Source organism: Zosterops lateralis (assembly GCF_965231275.1).
Source record: "Zosterops lateralis genome assembly, chromosome: 3".
NCBI lineage: Eukaryota > Metazoa > Chordata > Aves > Passeriformes > Zosteropidae > Zosterops > Zosterops lateralis.
In genome coordinates this window covers 89,810,284-89,825,344 of record NC_139764.1, presented here as the reverse complement: position 1 = coordinate 89,825,344, position 15,061 = coordinate 89,810,284, and the positions used below count along the sequence as shown (strand labels likewise).

Genomic DNA, 15,061 nt, shown 5'->3' with positions numbered 1-15,061 from the left:
TTTACCTCTGCTTGTTCAGCTTTGAAGAATTAAATTGTCTTGTTCAGATTTGAAATTATGTGTGGTGTTTTTTATTTCAGTTAAGCCTTATGTGCTATCTCTGTTAGGAACTTCAAAGTTCTTTGGTACTTTTTTCTGAATCTTTTTTTGGCAACAGTACCATGTATATTTCTTTGGGCCCTCTGTTCAAAAACCTGGAGATTACATATCAAGTAGCAAAGGCTATTAGACTTACCTGTGAAATCTCCTTCTTTTTTTTTTTTTTTTTTTTTTTTGGTGGATATATAAATACAACCATTTACTTTTTAAATAGCAATGAGCACTTATCAGTGAGTACTCATTATGCTAATTAGAATGACTGCCAAGTTAATTTTGACTATGGAAATGCAAACCTTAAAAGAATACCTTTGAGTTACAGTTTATACTGAATATCACCTGTTTTATTATTATTATTATTATTATTTTATTTATTTTATTTTTATTTTGCCCATAATAAAACCAGTGAAAAGAGTGAAGCATATGAGGCTGAGCTAGATCACTGGAAATAAACTTGAAATGGGGGATGCAGGATAAGTTTACTGCAGTGATGTCACCCTGCTGAGCAGAAAGGAAAATTTAGATGTGATACAATCTAATGTCAAAGGTCTTCTAATCATGTGGAGAACACAAAAAGAAAGAGAGCTTCCTTTGACACCATGTACTCATTCCTCACATTGTTTTGATTTTAGAAGTCTCAAGTGTAGAACTAAAATACTGGATCATGTAAATTTAGTATATCTTGAAACTTTGCTATAAACTTCCTCACTTGCAAGCGGTCACACCAGTTTCATAATGCTGAATACATAGTTGTGGCTCTGTTTCCAGTACCTCTGTATCTTGGGCAACTAAATAAGTTTACAACATATCTGACTAATAATTAACACATGCAGAGTCTTCCTAGAAAACTGTAGTCAGCTGCTTTCTGTTCCTTCTTTTGGATTGCTAACTGGAGGTACTTTAACTTTAAATGAACATTTGCTGAGAAAGTGAAGGACAACGAGCCTCATAAAAGGCTCCTAGAGGCACAAGAATGTGGCACAAAATTCAGATATTGCTCTTATATTGCATTGCCAGCGAAGTTTCGATGGCAAAGCATCTTGATTCTAGAAGAAATGTCTCCCAAGGACTTTACTCTGTAGAAGACAGTGGTTATGTGAAGTGGAACAGGATTAAAAGGAGTCTGTATCAAGGAAGGTCCTGCAGGATACGAGGCTGTTGCACGGGAAGAGATGATGACTGCAGCTTTACCATTGTCTCCAGAGGGGCTATATGTTACTGTGACCAGTACTGCACCTCGGGCTCTCCTGGGCCTGTAGACTGTTGTGCTGACTACTGGGATGTCTGCAACCACCCTGTGGAGCCCACCAGGTCAGAGGAGCCTTGGCCTCCTCCAGCATGGGGTAAGTAGAGAGAAAACCTTCAGCTGGAGTTAGTGCATCACAGTGAAAATATATACAGAAGTGGAATTACTGATTAGCCTCTAGAGTGTATAAATCCTGAAAATATGACCAAAGACATAGTGGACAAAGACACAGTGAAACTGGAGTGAGAATTATACTTGCTGTTATTTCTTTGTCTCTAGGACATTAGCACTGATTTGATTGTACTCCTCTTGGACAGAACTCTGTTTTACTTGAAACTTCTCAGAGAATAACCTCTTTGGGTCAAAATTACTGTAAGCCGAAAAATTTCAATAGGGTTGCACAGATTAAAATGAGGTGAACAGTAAGCTCTAAATATTTGTGTCCATCAGTACAAACAAATCATCAACAAAAGTGAAGGTTATCCTGAATGGTGCTGAGGTGTTCTGCAATGATTTTGATGCAGCATAGCTTTCCTGTGGGGCACTGTTTTTCTGGTGACAGCTCAGGTGTGGGACTGAATGAAGGGATGTGCTTAGAACAAGGAGTAGGTGAAGGGATGTGTTTGGAACAAGGATTTGTGGCATATTTTAGTTTCTTACTAGTTAGTTTGCAGTGGAAGTCCCTCCAGGACTACTCTAAACTAGGTCTAATTATTTTTAGTACTAAAGATTGGGGAAAAAAATTTTCAAAAATCTGTTCCTCCCTTGGCTTTTGAGTAGGCCAAATCTCTACTGATGAAGAAAATGTAGTATTGTGGATTTTAAGACTGTGTAGCTTTCTTACTGTCAATACACCAAATCTGAAGAGATGTAGAGAATGTATCAAAGTTTCAAAAGCCTAAAATCAACAAAATACTACTGTGACTTTTTAAAATTAACTGTCTCTTTGCAATAACCTTGCTGCTCGTAGTTTAGCACTCAGAACACAAGCTCTTCACAAGGCTGTGCTCTTAAGCACACAGCCAAATTCTGATAACTGGGAGTGAGAGAAATGCTGCACATTTTTTTTTTTTCCAAAGTGTTTCTAACCATTTAAAAGTGTGTTCTAGGGCTCTATGTAAATGAAGACTTTTTTTTTTTTTTTTTTTTTTTTTTTTTTTTCATTTTTATTTGGTGCAGTGGTGTATATTATTTTCGACATGGGGTTTCTATTGCAAGCTCTATATAAATATGTAGTTGTATCTTTGCCCAGAGCTGAGAGCTGGTAAGTCTACTTTGCCAAACTGTCTCAGGGAATTGAATCACTACAAAATGTGCAGCAGTTTGCCACATGGTCACTGTCACAAGTCTGCCTCTAAAAGCTGAAGCGTAACAGAAGGTTTAGATACAGCAATGGGTGAGGGGTAATATTTTTACTGCTTTCTTAATCCAATTTTTTGCATTTGTGTTTGCTGTTTTGTAAACCCTAATATACCTGTCAGGGGCATCCATCATATTTAGAGTAGCTTTACTTGTCCTATAGATGATCTTACGTGTCATCTCACAAAAAGTCCCAGTTCTCTGATATTTAAAGTGATGGAAAGTCAGCAAGTTTTAAAAATCTCTTTATTGGATATACTTTAAGTAAGTAATTTAGAGGGTAAAAGGCAAATAATAAAGCCAAAAATAAAGCCAAAAAAGTAACAAACAAAACCATCTCTAAAGACTCTTTCTAGAACTGGAATATCTGAGGAATTGGAATGAAAAAAAGGAGACACAGATTGGACTAAATGCCTGAAGATTAAGCAAATTAGGAAGCATAATTAGAAACGACATAAGTATGTTAGCTGACTTTTAGCAACTGAGACTACATTTCTGCCTTAGGCTAAGAATTATTTAAGCACTTGAAGACCACATATGCCAAAGTACTTTTTACCTGGAAGATCTTAATCTTTTGGTTGCGAGAGGTTTTGCTCTCAGAGCCTCCTGAGTCATAGTTCTTTAAATAAACCAATAAACTGAAGTGTTTTACATGGGCTGGAATGTACAGCAATAAAATTGCTCAGAGGTTTATTTCTGGATCCTCACATATTCACTGACAGTGTACAGCAGAAACAAGCTACACTGTGACTTCTTCCATGGATATGCACCATGCTGGGGGTCAGTATTGATTTAAATGTGTGGAGCTGTTTAGACTCTGCCTTTATAAACACAGCCTTCAGTTTTTCTCTGTGGCTTTCATGTGTTGCTTCAGAAGAAACCGCACATTCCTGCTTTAGATACCAAATAGAAGTTCAGAGTCCTTTTATTATAATAGTATTTTAAATTTTGTTGTTAGAAGAACTTTTTGAGTTTCATCTCAGGATTTATTATTTATTTTATCTCTTTGTTTCAGTTATTCCGATGGTACAAAAAGCCCTGTAAAAATCCACACACTGGGTCTCACCCTGTTGGTGGTGTAAAAGTGACATCCAGTGAGTTTGCTGATTGCTTTTACATGATAGATAAGGTCTAACCTACAAGGAAGTAAACCTGAAGATATTTCATTTTCAGAAGTACTCATGCCAATGCTGGAGACAAATGAAATAAGAACCATTAAGGGTATATGAATGTTGGACTGTGAAGGAAGTCTCTATTTCTCAAATTCTCTTCTTTCCATTAATGATTTTCTCATAATAAAATCCCATTCACAAAGTCACCAAGATGCATCTTCAAATTAATTTATTTCCCACTTAATGCATTAATAATCCAATCTAATACATTCAGAATGAGACAACTTTGCTGTATTCTCATGTGTCTTTTAGCTTAGATATCTCTGTTGTCTCACTGCTGCCTCAGGCAGTACTCCTGGCCCCCAAAATACTAATTTGGCTAGGCTAAAGAAACTGCATGGTGTTAATCTTCAGTTCCTTAAGCATACATCATTATAAAGCTGCTTCTGTACTAGTCCAGAATTTTATCTTGGGCACAGGCAATGAGCCCTGCCAGCAGAGCTCCAGTGAGGGTCTGTTCTATCTCTTGAATGCTGCGTCGATACTTCCTTCTCTTGATAGTTTTGAAATAACTTGCTTGATCCCCCTTCCAGCTACTGTCTGATGCTGACTTTGTGACGTACTGTGACAAACAATTTGCTTTGAGTATTCTGTGAAAAATATCTCAGCTCTTAGCAGAAGTTGGATTAGAGCAGACACTTGGGGCCTCAGACTGCCTTGGTGGGATCTATTTTACCTGTGCTATCTCCCATAGCCTGCTGAACTAACAACAGTGAAATAAATTAAGTATTTATAGTTAATACATCACTTCTGCTGCGCTTCTGCACTTTGGTATGAAATTATGTAGGGCTTGCAGTGCGTGTTTCTGTCCTGGCAACAAAGGAAGTATAGGCAGTTGAGGCCTCTGTGTGTGTGGATCTGTGCAGACAAACTCCAGCCCTGGACATGAGAGGGTCATGGCCTTCCTCACACTCGTGCTGGGGGAAAAACCATGGTACTATGCAAATTTGCAAGTCAACGGTATACTAAAGCTTCTTGAAAACAGAGGAAAAGAGAGTCCAAGCCTTCTCAGTGGGGGAAGAAACATGGTATCTGTAGGCTGTACTATCAGAACAGGTGGGAAAGCACAGACCTGTGTGATAAATGTACAATGTTTGTTATTGGCTCAATCCAACACCCTGTGCAGGCATTCTGGATCATTTGTCCACTGAAGCTTTGACAATCGAATGCACCAATGAAACAAATTATGTGGAAGATGTTGAAACACAAACAAAATCTTTTCTCAGTGAAGTGTTATCAAACAAAAAAAAAAAAATGGAAGGAATGAATTGTTTTTGAGAACTCATCGCTCAATTTACATTTTATAGTGGGTTTTGGAGGGTGCATGAAACATACATTTTCCTTGAAATGCAATTGATCTGTCTGTTTTTCAAAGAGGAGCAAATCTGGCAAGGAAAAAGAATTTATTACAATAGGTTTGGTGTATTCACTAGTTTTTTAAATTCTCTAAATGTTAAGACTTATTTCTATTTTAATTGCCAGTTAGAAAATAATTATTATTAGAAATATTTTCTTGTTACTACTTGCCTTTATTTGAAGAAATTTTTTATTTGTATGTAGAGATAATAATAATAATGGTTGTTTGGAATCTGACACTGAGTTTATTTACTATGAATGATAATTTATTTCCTAAAAAAATAAAATACATTAAACTGCCTTCATTACTTGGAAGATAGTGGAACCATGTTCTTGACTTTCAACTAACTAATTCAAGCATAAACCATAATGCATAAAACCAATTAATACAATAGTAGCAAGAGTTTTCAGTAATTCACTTGAAGAATTATTTTATTTTCACACATCTATATGTTATGTTGGCAGGTTGTTATAAAGATGGCCGATATTACGGAGAAGGAACAATAATTAAAGACAACTGCAATTCCTGGTAATGTTTCAGAGAACAGCAAATTGAATTTTATTTAGCATATGTCATGAAACAGGAATTAAGGTAGAGAGCATCTTTATATTAAACATGTAATCAAATCAAAATGGCTGCAAAAGTAGTGCTAAGTATTAAGGTCTCGTGGAGGTAGATTACAGTCAACTTAGAAGAACAGCAAGAGGGAAACTGGACTTTCTTAACAATATATACATATTAGACTTCTAAAATTTCCTCATCATTGTCCTAGTTCTGCTCCTGCTCAGTCAAACCTAAATTGAAATAGTTTCAGTCTAGACTTGGGCATTGACCTGAATGCAGATCAAACAAATGTCATTAAACTTTGTGGAATCCTTCCTCCTTGGTTTTTTGTTTGTTTGTTTGTTTGTTTGCTTGTTTAGGTTTTGGTTTTTGGCTTTGATTTCTTGTGATTTTTTTTTTTTTTTTTGTGTGTGTGTGTGTGCGTGTGTTTTTCTTTGCATGAGTAATGAGAACTTACATTAACCTATAAGGAAAGTGCATATATATATGTATATATACATGTATATATACATACATATGGAAAAGGGTGAATTGTTTGCGCACCTCTTTCTCTGCCTTGGGGCAGAAGCAAACAGTGCGGGCAGCTTTGCTGCCAGCCCTGGAAACTGGCTGCCTGAGCTTTGCCTCTCCAAAAACCAGCCCTACACCGGAGGCACTGGAATCCCAGGGCTACAGCCCTGCCCAAATAGGGCTGGAGCTTCCACTGCACTGACTTTAGTCCAGGGCCTTTAGAGCATGATGTCTGGGGCCACAAAACCCTTTCTGGATTTCCAGAGTAAAACTTCCTCTAATCATCACATGTTTTCAGGAGTTCAACATCAACATTACATTCCCTGGTTTGATCTCACAAAGATGGAAGCAAAATTTTTCAGATATGTCCTTTCTCACAAATTGTAAACCTTCCCACCTTGTTCCAACTCATTAGATGGTGAAGCAGGGAGAAATGATAGTATATCTTCATAAGCACTCTGTGACAATTATATTGTTCACACTTTTTTCTGCCTCCATCTGCCTTCTGCTGTTAAAGTGCATATTTTTTCTCTGACAATTCCTTTTTTCGTTTAATGATATTCTTGTCCTTTCAGCAAATGTTTCAACAGTCTCTGGAAATGTTCAACAGACATATGCCTTGTTCGCCAAGACTTAATTCAGCACATCAATTCTGGAGATTATGGGTGAGAATCCTTTTATTTTAAAGTTTTGTTATGCATCACAGTATTGCTCATTCTGTGTATGTGTAAATTACAAGGTATGCAGTCTTCCCCACCCCTTCCTTCTCCAAATACATTACAGGAATTTGACAGTAAGTGTGCATTTGTGAAACTTTCCTATATCACTGGCAGATTATAAAGCTTTAAATTGAAAGATACTGAACATTTTATGCTGGTAATATTCTCCAAATCTGAAACAATTTATTTTCTCTCAAAACATGATTTACAGCACCTTCCCCTATTCTTCACTGTGTTTATTACTTGGGATAGATATTTAAAGTAATTTTTTCTGCTCCCTTGAGAACACTGTTCCATGTAACAGGACTCCAGGTAGCGCTGGAAAAGGAGAAGATGGGTGCAACGGGGATCAAGTTATCAGAACTTTGGGGGCTTAGTGTTTTTCTTGCTATCTCATTCTCCTGGCTGGTGCACAGGGATTAGGGGCCCCAATACTGGATCTGTGACTTGGGAGTCTGCTGGCTGTTTAAAGGCAGAGATACAGGGGCAGCCTCCCCAGGATCTAGGGTGCCAATGAAGCTTGTGCAGATTTCAAGCTATCATGAGTACTGAAACATTTTGTAATTCATGGGAGACATTTAAACCAACTGAATAACTGAATTAGGATAAACAACCAAGTTAGGCCCCTGGAGGATGAACTTGTCTCTTGTCAGTGGTGACCAAGGGAGACCAAGAGCAATAAGGCTTCTTTGGGCAGCATGAATCCCACTCCTTGCTCTTCATACAAAAGCAAGGAAGAAACTAGTAAAGAGAATGCTCACTCCTGCCACTCAGCCCTTATCGAGTAGTAAATTTCAGTGTGTTTCAAATGTGCATGGCTGCAAGGGTAGTTCTTTTTTTGTTGTGCAAATAGTGTGCAGCAATCTGAGTTGAGTCCACCTGAGAGTAGCAAGGAAATACTTAGAGAACCATGGGAAGCCCTTTCTCTCATAGTGGCTATTAGTATAAAACTCAGGCAGAAGGTGTCAGCTGGGGTTTTTCCTGGGTTTGCAGTATCTCTCTTTTGGTGTACCAGAGCTTGAAGGTGCACTGTAACTCACTACACAAGGCTGCTAGTCCTCTGTGGGAATCTGGGCTGAAGCACAACTTGAGCATAACTTCAAGAGAATAGTAATGTTTTGACTGAGTGTCTCATTTGCCAGTATTGCTCTGAAGTATTGCATGCTCATGTCCTGTAGGCTGATGTCATGCTGACCCCAAATCACCACTATTCATATACTGCTGTATTGCTCCACCCTGCACTTATCTGCAGTAGAAAAGTCCATAGAAAATATTTTCTTATGCATATTGAATGCAAGTTTTTGAAATGCAATTGCAAAAATTTATTTCTGGATGCTTTTGCTTGTTATACTCTTAAATGAGTAATGTGTTAATATGAGTGATACCACTAACCTGGGTCTTGTATTTTTGGTTTTCATCTGTGAGGAAGATGGAAAGCTGACAACTACAGTCAGTTCTGGGGAATGACAGTGGAAGAAGGTTTCAAAAAGCGCCTGGGCACCCTCCCTCCATCTCATTCTTTGCTGAATATGAGAGAAGCTCCTGTAAGTGTCATGTACACTTGCTAATTTTCTTAATAACTTTATCACATGGAAAAAGAAATATGGACAATTACAAGAGTGTGATTCAGGGTTTTGTCACTAAATGTTTCCATGTTGAATATGATGTTCCTAGAATAGTTCTAAGAGTCATAGAATGTCTGGCCCTACTGATAGAAATCAAAGTAAGAAGGAGCGAAAGAAAATCCTAATCACTGTGAAGCTCTACAGCAATATTAACTTATCCTTGTAGTTTACTTCCTTAAGATGGCTTCATATTCTCTCCATTTGCTAATTACTGCACACATAGCGGTAACCACAGAAAAATACTTCTGGGCATAGCTCATTAAGGCTAACAGCTGAGACTAAACAGCAATCTTTCACAGAAGCTGTGAAAGCTTTTTTTGGGTTTTGAACAAATGGACAGCAAAATTATGGGAATCATTGCAAAATAAAATGGTTCTCTACTACTAGCTTTTTAAACCCCTTGGCAATGGCAATTTTCATGACAGCTAAATTAAATTTCCTGTCATCTATTTATGCTGAAATTAGTTCTGAATCAAAGCAAATGTACTTTAAGTTATGTACTTAAAGTATAGGTTAAGCAATTTAAGAAAAAATACAAGTCATTGAATCCAGAGTGATTTTTCCAATGCTTTGGATCAGTTACTTAATCTCTTTCTTAGAGACCAATTTATGGAATTAACAGACCAAAAAACCCCCACCGAATTAGCTCATCAGAGTGAAATTAGAAGTGAAAGTATAAATAGATAGATGCAAGTTTTGCAAAAGCATTAAATATAACAGGAGTTTTCTTTTTTTGCCTTCAATATAGTTCAGGCAAGTGATGTCATTTGATCATCTCTTTGAAGTCAATTGTTGATGTTTGTTTATCTGTTGTGATGTTTTTACAAATAAAAGAAAACTTTCCAAACAATATTAAAGGTGGTAATAAAGTACAGTCCTTTAATGAAAGCTTTCAGATGCACAAAATATCTTTACTCATACCCAATATCGGATTTCCACAAATTTTATAAGTTGAATTAATTAATATATCTAGCAAGTACATCCTATAGGAGACTAATTTCCCAGGTTAGCACCCTTGTGCCTGCCCCTTGGAGTCTCTCCAAGGGCTTCTCATTGCTGTATTTTGTCGTCTCCTGTGTGCTGGTGTAAAACAGTGTTCTTGTTAGAAATGCTTTTCTTGAAAATAAGGCTATTTATTTAAACAGAATTTCAAGAAGATGGCATGAATGTGTAAGAAAAGGTAATCTACTATTCTGAAGTGTGAGAAACCATGAAAAATTATACAGCTGTATATTAAAAATCTATGAAGCTGCAAATATATAAATGTATAAAGCTAAGAATCTTTAGGCATCAGTGGCAGAAGGATTTCCACAAGATAGAAGGCCCTGTGGTGACAGCAGTGCAGGGCTGCCACTTGAATGGGTTTTGGGGAAAGAGGGCATAGTCTCTGCAATAATTTTAGCAATTCTAACCCTTTTGCCTTGATTTAGACAACATCAGCTCCCTGCAGCATCATGGCGAGGCATTGGGCTCAGGCCCAGACTGGCCAAGTCAATCAAAATTACACTCTGAAGGGTTGCCAGAGCAAGAAGTGGACAGGAATTAAGCTTTGGAGTTTTGCTTTGTAGGATTTTCTGGACTACTCTTTGCAGCCAAAGAAGGATCATTTCACTTGAAGATGGCAGGTCAAAGTAAGACAATGGCATAAAGGAATTTATTCCAATATTTAGTAGTTGTCTGCCTCAAGTTACCGGTAAACTGCACTGAGGCTCAAAAGAGTTGGATTGATTTGTTGTTTTTGTTTTTTTTCCTTGAAGGATACAGTGTGAAACTCATAGAGCACAGGCAAAAAAAGGATGTCATGTACCCAACCCAGAGACTGACACCTCCATTGCTAAGTATCTAGCTAGGTGATACAAATCCCACCTAGGAAAGCAGGAAAGGGAAGGGAATTTCAAGAAATTCTATATAATAATTCCTTTCCTCCTTTCAGTTTGTAGTAGCTGTTTACTCAGTAGTCCTGCATTATATCGAGCTTATTGAATTATTGTTACTAAGCTTCCTTCAGCTATTTTCACTGCTACACTTCTTACAGCCTTTGTTCCACAGATACATTTCTCAGTCATGTTTTTTCTGTCTGTTGTCTTCTGAAATCTGTGAGCCACAACCCAACTCGCTGTGGCACTGCCAGACACCCAAGGAAATTCAATGCACTTTTCTCCAGAAATCCAACTTGGCGCATTCATGCATTTAGTCATCGCGAGACTTCCTTACATGTTGCTGGAATCACATACATTTCATGGGATTCTAGGAAATCTTTGTACTTACAAAAGTTAAAAATATGAAATAATACTCTTTGTATGACTTTCTCAGCTTCTGCAAAATTCTTAGGGAAATCACAAACTTCCTGAAGTCACTCATAGAGCTTTTAAAAGTTCTGCTATTAATGAAAGAGTTTACCTGCTCAACAAAGTGATGCTTTTGTCTGGAAGGGACGTTTGACATGATGATAGATTAGAATACCCAAAAGACAATGATATGGAACCAAATCTGAGCTGAGGACCCTCTGTTGCACAGTATGGCTAGACCTGAGGATAGATCAGCACCTAAATGCACCACTAAAACTTTTTGCCTCCTGACAAAGTTGAAGCTCTTCCATCTGAGAAGGCGTTTTCACTGCAGGAGACAGTGCAATCATCTTGAAGTTCCATGTAGCACAAGAATAATCGCAACATCTTTAAAACCATTTTGATACACTTCTGGTGGTATTCTGTCAGCACAAGTCCCGGCAAGAGGTATATTGCATGGTAAGGTCTGCACCCCCAGCAGCAAGGTGCTCACCTAAGTGCCATCTAGCAAGATAATGAAATACATAATTCAGTAATAAGGCACCATTTTTAAACTAAATATCAAGAAACTCATAAGAACAATCGGAAAGTAGACAAAGTAAACCCTCTGTCCATTGATATATGGCTTTTCACAGTAAAAACCCTCAGCAGTTGTAGGTCTCCTGCAAATTGAAGGTCATTCATGCCCATTTGGTCTTCACAAAGCAAGTGATGTCCAGAATGCTTTTGCTACATTTAAAAAAAAAAAAATTGCTTTCCCTCACGGGAACTATTTCTACATTTGCAAATTCACTTATCTTTGACCTTTTTTCTTTTATTGGTCATCTATCTTTTTGGAAGAAGTCATTGTTGAAATTTGAGTGCACTTTTATGTCCTCTTACCTTCCTGCTTTGGCCAGGCTGCTAACTTCGCTGCAGAGAGTACATATAAAGGTTTAAAAATAGTTCACCAGTCATTTTGCTGATTGCCTTGTGCTGTCTGGTGCTGGTCCATGGAGCATACATTGAGAAACAGTTGTCTAGACTTGATATTTCCCGCAGACCAGAAGCACTTCTCAATATCAGGGTAGCAATTTTTCCAGAAAAAAAGCCAACGTTTCTGGCTACAGATCAGTCCTGCATTTCTATATGGCAAGGCTGAAGGTTAATGAGAAATTTGCTCTGGGATTTACAATATGAGGCTAGTAAATACATTGGCAGTAGGTTAGGAAAACACGAAGTAATACATTGTCAAGATGGGAAATCTATTTGGAATTTTGCTTTTCTCAACTGCCTCACTTGTAATAAGGAATCATAATAAGCATTGTAAGAAGCCATTACCCAAATAATTGGGCTAAACATTTGCCAAATTCTGCTTTTTTTACTGGTTAGTAGTGAACAGTGTTATCATATAAAAGAAATTCTATTTGTCTGGGATTTCTCCTCTATGTTTCATTTTCAAAGTAAATCTTGAGCTAGTGCTTACTCACTAATAATGGACATAATGATAATTTGTCAAGTTATCCTTGAAACTAGTTACTGCTTCCTGAGTGTCACTTGATGTTGCAGGTCTCATGTATATAAAACTCTGAAAAACAGTATTTTGAAACTGATTAATCAAAATATTAATATTATTAAGAAAATTAAAATATTAAGATTAATATTTTAGCAAGGTTAAAAAAGTTACTGACCTTGTATAGGTGGAGGTGAGACTTTCAAAATCATTGAAGTGACCTAGCAACTTGTAGTACTCCTTAATGGATTCAGGACTTGCAGCCCAGCCTGCTCAACCACTGTACACATAGACTGTAGCAATTTGCCTGTTGGGACTGTATCCCAACCTAATGTCTGATATAAATCTGAGGTACAAGGTTCCTTTTTCCTTACCCACTTTTTCTCAGCTGGGGATTTTCTGTGGCAAATCCAGGTGTATGAGCTGGATGGAGGCACTGCTGTTTCACAGTGTACAGAACAAAGTGATCTTGATACAGGCAAAGGGCTAACATTTGGTTCTCCAAAGAGTCCTAAAATAGTTTGAAGGAACTGGTCTCAAATGTTTAAATCATCTTAGCAAAAGGTATGCTTTATGATTATAAATCACAAAAACAATTTAGAAAAAAACTTTAGCAAGGGTACCCAGAATTAGAAGATAAGTAAATTTAAGTAAAAAAAAAAGGAATTTAAACAGGATAGAAGCCATTGGGCTTCACAATATCAGCCTGCTTACAGAAGGAAGCATCAGTGAGTGTTCTGCTTAGGAACAGATTATCTTATTTTGTATATTTTATTTCCTTCTGGAACTGAGGTTACCAACAATTTTTTGAAACAGACTGATTGCATGGCCTAATATTGCAATTCTCTGCGGCCATTCTTATTTCCTTGCATAGCATAATCCATCATTCCATGAAGTTCAACAGTAAAAAAAAAAAAAAAAGGGTCAATGTTTTTATATGTTGAACACAGAGCAGATTATTAGCAGTTGTACCAGATGGCTCTTGCATATGCAAATATCTGTTCAAAGCTTGGAGGACTTCGGAGGGGGACATAAATTAAGGCTGAGAGATGAAGGTGCCAGAAACGGCTGGCCAAATTGCTTTAGAGACCAGACCATGAATTTTCATGAATTCACTATCAGATTAAAAAGCAGAAGAAAAGTCACTGATTTTTATTCTGGAAAGGGAATAATTGCTTCAGATTGAATAACCTCTATGTAGAAGACAAATCAATGATAAACTGTACTGATTCCTCTCCCACAGTGACTAAATTTTCCTACCTACAGCCACATGTCTGGAGAACAGGGTAACAGGTATTTAAATTCTCTGCTATTTGTAGCAGAGGGCTTTCCTTTCCAAAAATATCAGTTGGGTCATACTTAGTAAATTTACTAGGGAATTATTGTTTGAGTAAAACATCAGAGAGGAACTGATCAGGTTATCCAGGTTGGAAGTCTTGAATCTCAGCTTTTCAGCTCAGCTAATGGAGTGTCAGAGCCCTCCTGCTCTCAGGGGTCTCCAGCACCCAGCCATGGGGAAACCAACACAGAGTTGCTTGGGAGGTCACAGGGGCCAATGCTTTAGGTTTCCTCAGTCTAAAAATTAAGAATTTTACAAACAAAATTATGATAAAAATAGCAAATTGAGCATATACAGATCTTCTACATTTTCTTTTAGGGAGAGTCACTTCCAGAAGAAAAGTTTCCTGCAATTTTTTCAGCCACTTATGAGTGGCCTGAGTGGATTCATGATCCTTTGGATCAGCGGAACTGTGGAGCATCCTGGGCTTTTTCAACCGCAAGTAATATTTCTTTTTACTCCCTTTGAAAGTATCAGTGATATTAGACATGTAATGAAAATTGTAGTGGTTAGTAACAAAATAGTATCAGCTCGCTTTTCATCTTTTATTACCAAATAGGAACATTTAAAACTGCTACAACTTTTCCTCTATATTGTCCCAAAATCTTTAAATGTCAATATAAGCTGCAGCACTTTGTTTTTCATAAAATTGTGTAACATAAGCATGAGCTAAGTCTTTACGACTTAATTTGGCCAGTGAGTCCTCACAGGTGCAGGTTTCTGCAAATGCTTTTCAAATCACAACAGTAAGAGAAGGAAAGGTGCATTTAGGCCAGCAAATCCCAGCTCCCTGAAAAAACCAGACTGAACACGCTCTTTTTCTGATATATTTATTCCACTGCAGTTTTAAAGAGAGAAAACCAGGAGAGCTTTTAACAGGTGTTTTGGCGGATTACTGCAGACATGTACAGAGATCACTGAGGGAAAGACTTTGCAGATATTGTGTCTAGTTTTTCCTCACCATAAACAAATATTTTCATTTTAATTCACATAATTCTTTTCAAAGCTGTGTAGGGTGAGATGCCTTCACATGTTCCTTAGGTGCCAGTCTGAATTTTCAAGATTAATTGTTGCTCAATGAACAGCACCTCAAGTACCTCTGTATAATTTTTTCTTATTAAATAATTTCTGTAAGTATCCCAACACTTTACAGTAAAAGGCTTTTATACCTATGAAAATAGATTCATTATCATGGGAACCTCACAAAAGCACAAAATACAGTTGTCACGTGACATCAGCAAACTTTCTTTTCTGAAGTCCTCCTCAGAGTTCACCCAAGTTATTGTTGATTTTG

The 15,061-nt window shown here is 37.3% G+C and overlaps 1 protein-coding gene across 2 annotated transcripts in view; it reads left to right on the top strand.

Annotated features, from left to right (window-relative positions):
- Positions 1-941: 941 nt before the first annotated feature.
- The window catches only part of TINAG (tubulointerstitial nephritis antigen), a 38,182-nt gene continuing 24,062 nt past the window's right edge, over positions 942-15,061 (top strand). The window contains exons 1-5 of one of the 2 annotated variants that reach the window (XM_083856642.1): positions 942-1,439; positions 5,695-5,758; positions 6,880-6,969; positions 8,453-8,567; positions 14,086-14,209. In XM_083856642.1, coding sequence (XP_083712768.1) covers positions 1,070-1,439; positions 5,695-5,758; positions 6,880-6,969; positions 8,453-8,567; positions 14,086-14,209 — 763 coding nt within the window. In that variant the 5' untranslated portion in view covers positions 942-1,069. Of the gene's footprint in view, positions 1,440-4,746; positions 4,930-5,694; positions 5,759-6,879; positions 6,970-8,452; positions 8,568-14,085; positions 14,210-15,061 lie in introns of those variants that run through there. The other variant, XM_083856643.1, reaches the window with a different exon arrangement.